Source organism: Sinocyclocheilus rhinocerous, unplaced genomic scaffold (assembly GCF_001515625.1).
Source record: "Sinocyclocheilus rhinocerous isolate Xijiao unplaced genomic scaffold, SAMN03320098_v1.1 scaffold993, whole genome shotgun sequence".
Lineage (NCBI taxonomy): Eukaryota > Metazoa > Chordata > Actinopteri > Cypriniformes > Cyprinidae > Sinocyclocheilus > Sinocyclocheilus rhinocerous.
The window spans coordinates 776154-782896 of NW_015639771.1; the positions used below are offsets into that span (position 1 = coordinate 776154).

The 6743-nt window shown below is 37.8% G+C and overlaps 1 protein-coding gene across 1 annotated transcript in view; it reads left to right on the forward strand.

Moving 5' to 3' along the window:
- Window positions 1–6743, forward strand: part of LOC107751735 (uncharacterized aarF domain-containing protein kinase 1-like) — a 136032-nt gene that overhangs the window by 42545 nt on the left and 86744 nt on the right. The window contains exon 4 of the mRNA XM_016567488.1: window positions 2043–2246. Coding sequence (XP_016422974.1) covers window positions 2043–2246 — 204 coding nt within the window. The remainder of the gene's footprint in view (window positions 1–2042; window positions 2247–6743) is intronic.

Here is a 6743-nt window from a genome sequence, read left to right on the forward strand (position 1 = left end):
GATTTCTCTTTTTCTTTTGTTCTTTGATTTACATCAATGACAGACTTCAGCAGGTTTTACTTTTCAAGCAGCGCGGCCTCTTTAAAACCTGATGCACATGACGCGGATCTGACACATATCTTCTCCAAACTCTTTACGGTCATTTAAGACTTTATAACTCATTTAAGACTACGTTTACAAGGTAACTCGCCGTTATTGTGTGTGTTTTCGTGCGTTGAATCGCTACTGGTGAGCTGTCTGAAGCGGCTCAGCGTCTGTGTACAGCCGAACGAGCAACCTTTTAAACTATAGCCTACTTCACTGCACCGTTTCGGCAGCGTAACCCCAGGTATGTGTCGCGTCGGGTTATGAAGAATAAAGAAGGGAAAAGTGAATCTTCCGAAATGAAGCAGCAAAATCTTCTCAGGTAAAAGTTATTAGAACAGTGTCTGGGGCAAGCTGGCCATCACACTGCTCTGACCTTATCAGCCCATTTGTATCCTATTATTTGATTCGCTCTTGTCGCTTATGACAGAACAGCTAACCAATCACGATGATCTTGTCTTCGAAAAAGATTATTTTATTAGCTTACGTCAGAAACAGCTAATCTCTTTAAAAACGGGCTGTTGTTCCCACTACATTGCATTGTTATATTTCGTAAAAGTTTTACCCACCAACTGGCGACTGACACTAGCCGGGCTTCCATCCAAAGTTGCGAATTTAACTTATGCGCAAAACTGAAATATCGCATAAAACTTTTTGCGAACAAGCATCGTTTCCATCCAAAATCCAACAAAATCGTCACTTCCTGATAAATTGTCACTATAAATCACTAAGAAAAGTAGGAGAAGCTACTGAATATAATAATTTTCCTATATAATAAATTACTTGCACCTCAGAACGAGCAGACGAAACACAATGAATGCGGTTATTGTTTCGGAGGTGGATGCTGCTGTTTGGGAACGCAGTCGTTTAACAGTTCTGGGAGGCAATTATACAGAAATACTTTGACAGACTTTGCTCGGGCATTTCTGAATGACCATATAACAACATTCTAGATGCTGTGGAACAAGATCGGTCCGCTGGTTAGTCAGGATTTGCCGTCCCATAGCGCAAAGTCACATGACTTTTTTTGATGCGCTTGGAGGAATTTATTCGCAAAATGCATTTCCATCTCCCATTATTCGCATTAACCCTTTTTCGCACAAGTCCAAAACCACCTCAAGCGAGCGTAAAAACTTTTTTGCGAATTAAGGCATTTTTATTCGAAATTCAGCGTTTCCATCACTCGATTCTGATGCGATACTTCAAAATGCGCATAAAAGCAGGGTGATGGAAACCCAGCTACTGTTACATATACTCGCCAACGCTGATTTTTACTCGCATTTGGCGCTTGGCGAGTGTTAATTTTATTTTAGGCCCTGTATATATATATAATGTGTCCCATATAGTGTATATATACCATCTTTGTACCATACAGCCACTGTAGGCCTACATTTATGCATTTATGTAAGAAAATAAAGATGATCAAGTGCTTAACATTAATAAACATTCAAAAAACAAACAACAATTTTTTTTAATGTCGTTGAATCTCTTATACTCACCATGGCTACATTTATTTTATTTTAAAATTTTGATCTAACAGTAATATTTTATGTTGTATGTAACTTTGTGTATTTTAAAATGTAATGTATTCCTGTGATAACGCAAAATTTCACATGATCTTTTAGAAATCATTCTAATATGCTGATTTGGTGGTCATCTTTTATTTTTAACTGATGTGTAAAACAGTTGTGCTACTTAATATTTTTGTGGAGACTTTGATACACATTTTCAGGATTCTTTGATGTAGAGAAAGTTCAAAAGCACAGCATTTTTTTTTTTTTAATATAAATTATTTGTAACATTATAAAAAAATCGTAATCCCCAAAATCCCAAAATTTTAAGCGGTAGTGTATTAATAAAAATTATGAGAGCTATTATACATTATTTTAATTAGCACTCAGTAAATTCATTGGTCTAGTTCATAATTGAATTTGTTTCATTTGTTTCTCTTTCTTCAGGTTCACAGGCGTTCAGCAGAGAGGCTCCGGGACTTGTGTTGTTCGAACAGAGGCACCTTCATTAAAGTAGGGCAGCACCTGGGAGCCCTAGACTACCTCCTGCCTGAGGAGTACACCAGCACGCTAAAGGTCCTGCACAGCAGAGCACCTCAGAGCAGTATGGAGGAGATCAGGCAGGTCATACGAGAAGACCTGGGAAAAGAGGTTTGTTTTTCTGTCTGTCTGAGAAAGCATCAAATGGACAAATTTTGATTTTATGTTGTCTTTTAATGATGTAAATCACATATTCTCAAGTCATTATTGCAGGCTGCTCCTTGTGAGAGAGAGGAGCTGTTATTCAATAATTGTCTATAGGTCACTGTGGGTCGGCAGGGTTAATGTCACACGAGAGAGGCTGTGGTCTCCCTCATCCTCTTCTGTCAGCACTTTTGTGCCTCTCGTCAGAGCAGTCATCCTGCAAGTGCTCCATCTCAGAAATGTTTTGACAGGCATTTCAATTTTGGTGGAGATAATTGTTCTGTTCTGAAGATGACCTGTTCAAATCATCTATCAGTTTGTGTCCCAATGTTTTGTGTGCATTTTTTCTCACTTTACACAGGAACAAGGCCATTCAAATTATGCAGCCTTAAAATCAAACTTATGATTTTTCCCAAAGGATGATACACTCTTAAAATTAAAATTTTAATAATCTAAATAACTTTTTCCAATATAAACATTCTGTGCAATGGAAAGATTCCATGGATGTTAAAGGTTCTTCATGGAACCGTTGAGTCCAATAAAGAATGGGCGAAAAAATCTTATGTTGAAGAAGGTACTCGAGCCATATGGGGGGGGAATAGTTCACCCGAAATGTACTCACCCTTGAGTACATTTTTAGGTAATTTTCATTTTTGAGTGAACTATCCCTTTAAGCAATAATCTAGCAGGTTTTTTTTTTTTAATGCCTTCTCATATTGTGGCAATGGCAAATCCCATTGCATTTTAGTATTTCAGTTATGGTCAAGGTCACAAAACTTCCCAGTTCTGGCGGAATGACCTTGAACAAGAAGGACATTTCAAACCTGTAATCACTCACCCGGAGTCTGAGCAGGTAACCGTTAAAGAGCGGCCCTCCCTCGTCTGACCTTGAGAGGGCTATGATTGTACCCGACGCCTCTAGGGTGATGACTGCATCTTTACAGTTTTATTATTGTAATTATTAGCTCTAATAGATCAGTCTGACTTCTTGCTTCACTGCCTCCCCGCCTCCCATTTTTCTCTCTCTCTCTCTCTCTCTCTCTCTCACAATCCCCATCCCTCCCTGCCGTATGACAGACGCACTGGCTGCAACATTACGTAATTCTATCCAGGTCGCGAATGGCTTGCGGAGGTTTATTTTAGTTTTTTTTTTTTCTCCTTCTTTTTTTCGCTGTGTGTGTGTGTGTGTGCATGCTGCGAGGTAAGAAGCATTTGAGACGCCACTGTTTTGTGTGTCGGGAACTGGAGATGGACCCGTCACGGCTCGTTGGGCTCAGTGCGGCTGGAGAATAATCCGTCTGCCTCTGTGTCACAATAAAAGTCCCCCCCATTTTCTGGCTTTCTCCTTTTGTCTCTTGCTCACTCCATTATCGTTTCTGTGTGCCAGTGTGTGGCTATATAGATTAGGTGAGGCTTGTGCTCCTAATGTTGTGCAAGAATAATGTGTCTCTGTATGCTCTGTGTCAGGTCAACGCAAGAGTTTTTAATGAACATCATTCATCGGGCTTTAGCAGGGACGTTTCTTTGAGGAAAAAAAGTGTAGTAGTGTGTTCTCAGGAAAATTTGGGTGAGAAAATAAAAATAGACATGACAAAATTAAACCAGAAATGTTACTCTGTTAGTAGCCAGGTTTTCATCCTTGTATTTGGATGGGAATTTTGGGATATTGCATACAGAATGGTGACTGGAAACACCAAGATGCAGGTAAAATTTGGAAAATGTAAAAAAAAAAAATGAATAGACTTTTTTGTTTGTTTTTAATGTATTTATTTAGTTAGAGGACATGCAAATAGACTAGAAACACTTTCAATGGATACATTCTTAGATTAAAACAAATCATGTGTCTTGACTTTAACAAGTCATATGTCTATATTCACCCAGATGATTGGCTCCCAGACATCTGGCTCTGATCACTAGCAAACATGAAAGCTATCATAGTGTTTTGTCTGTGGACCCTTATTTAAAAAAAAAAAAAATTTTTGAATCGAAACATACTATTGCAACTACTCAATATTTTTCTGTTTATTTTTTTGTTTATATATAATATAATTTGAGATTAATAAATAGTTAATATATTTATCAAATATATAAATGTATATTTTTAATCATTCTTAGTGTTGGTTTACTGTTAATACTGCAAGGTAAATGCTGTTTATATGCCTAACTTTAAAATCATATAAACGTAGAATTTCTGAATATACATATATTAGTTTACATCAGACTTAAAAAGCCAAACCCAGAGAAGGAATCTGCCTCCTCATTACAGAAGTCTACAGTACTCCACTGGGCTGTAATATCCAGTGTGCTGTGCCGTGACTGTTTGGCAGTGCCCTTCAAACTGAGTCTCTGCCAGGGCTTTTAGCGAGAGTCTCCTGCACCGTGAGCTAAACTACAGCATCCCAGAAATCCCCCACCATCCCTCATATATATTTATGAGGCCTGGCATGGACTGGTTTTGGTTTCCTCTCAGCTTGCCTTCACTCTATCTCTTTAATTCACTCTTCTTTAAGCCCCTGAGCAACTGAAATGTTATTCCATGAGATTTCCAGTTAATAGAGCCAGGCCTCTACTTTATGCACTCTCGGCCTAGTAGAAAGCCACTGAGCTTGTATATGGATATACATGTATAGGCCTACACTTAAGTATTTATATATTTTATATATATATATATATATATATATATATAAAATTTGTAATACATTTCCTGTCATGTAATAGCGATACAATGCTTTTATTGTAACCTTGTTAATGTATGACATCTCTCTGCACAAAACAAAAGAACAGCGATTATTCTTTTGCATTGCATGCCTTTCTAGAAGCCTCGAGGAATGTTGTGCGCTTGTGAACAGCATTAACCTCCAGCACAGTGTAAGGGAGGGTTGGGTAGAGGGACTGAAAAAAAGACGAGGCACTTAGTAGTTCAATTATGCAAATATTTATCAAAAGTAATTATCACGTTCTGTTGAAAAATGGAGCTAATTACTCAACACTACCTAGTTTTGAGCCCACAGTGGGGGGAAAGAGCGCGCACACAATTTGAGCAAGGACTCTCAACCATGAGCCTTAGGCACTGTTTGTTAACAAATAGTAGTATGTACTGAGATATTTGCGAACATAAATAATAATAGCATGTCTTTAAATTTAAGAAAATGTAAATGATGTAGACACACTCAAGTATTGTTGATATCCTTTTCCTTGAATATAACCTGGATTCCTCTAGCAGTGTATGTTTTTGGGATTTGTTTGCTGGTTTTATCGTACACTAGATGAAATCATAAGTGTGATCGTTTAGAAAAGTAATAGCGCAACAAGACACACAATTTGAGATGTTATTCATGCCAGAAAAGGCCAAACTTTGCTGAAATCCTTAACACTATAACTATCAGTAATTTAAGATGCATTCACTCCATGTCGTAATTATCATAATTCCGAGATGACAACACGTGATGCTCTAGCTGAATTATGCGTTTCTATGGCAACACTATCAACGCTAAAGCATTCAAGTGCCTGCAGAACTCGTAATTACAATTTGTAAGCTCGTAATGTTCTGAGAGCTAAGACATGGACCATTTGACCGCTGCACCGCCAGATTCATTTAGGCGCTACCTCAGAGTCTGAGGATGTGGACAGCTCCGGGTGGAATGTCAAGTGTTGTCATCTCGTAATTACGACATGGTGTGAATGCAGCTTTAATAGTAATGTTTACCTTTGCTAGCACCATTAATTAACATTAATTTAATTTAAACATTTCAAAATGTGTAATAAGGAATGAATTCTTGTAGGTGATTGTATTTAGTAGGGGTGACCCCGAATAGTCGACGATTCGTTGCTTCAATAGGAGGAGCCTGATTCGACTACCAATCTCACATTTGTATGTCCGCAGAGGTGTTATGATCATGCCATTTTGGATATATGGGGGTGCTCAAATGTTTGATTTCACATAGAACTACTGGTTTTCTCCCAATAAGTTACTATACAGCGTATTAAGATAATGATGTAAATAAGAATCTGAAAAGAAAGAAGCTTTAAATAAATATTTTAATGTGCGTGAATAAATCCAACCACCCCTTTAGATTTAAGTTTCACTTTCCATAATCTGTGACCGATAGAGGAGCATCTTGGCGGCAAGGATTTAAATCTTTAACAAGACACAAATTAACACCGGCTGAGTGAAAGACTGGATTTTTTTCGATCAGGTAGGGTACAAGTGATTTCAAAACATTTCAGCCAGTTTATATATATCGTGTATATTATTTATCTCGTATAAGATGCATTTGGTTGTTGCGCTGCAGTAAAGCGCTTCATTGTAGTACTACGGTGATTTATCTGTTCAGCGCGCAGCGCGAGCAGGACAAACAACAATGCAGAATATTAATAACTATGACTGGGACAGTCATATACATAACATTATAATGATTATATTATAATAAAACGCTGTGAATTTTTAGAGTTTAGTTGCCGTGT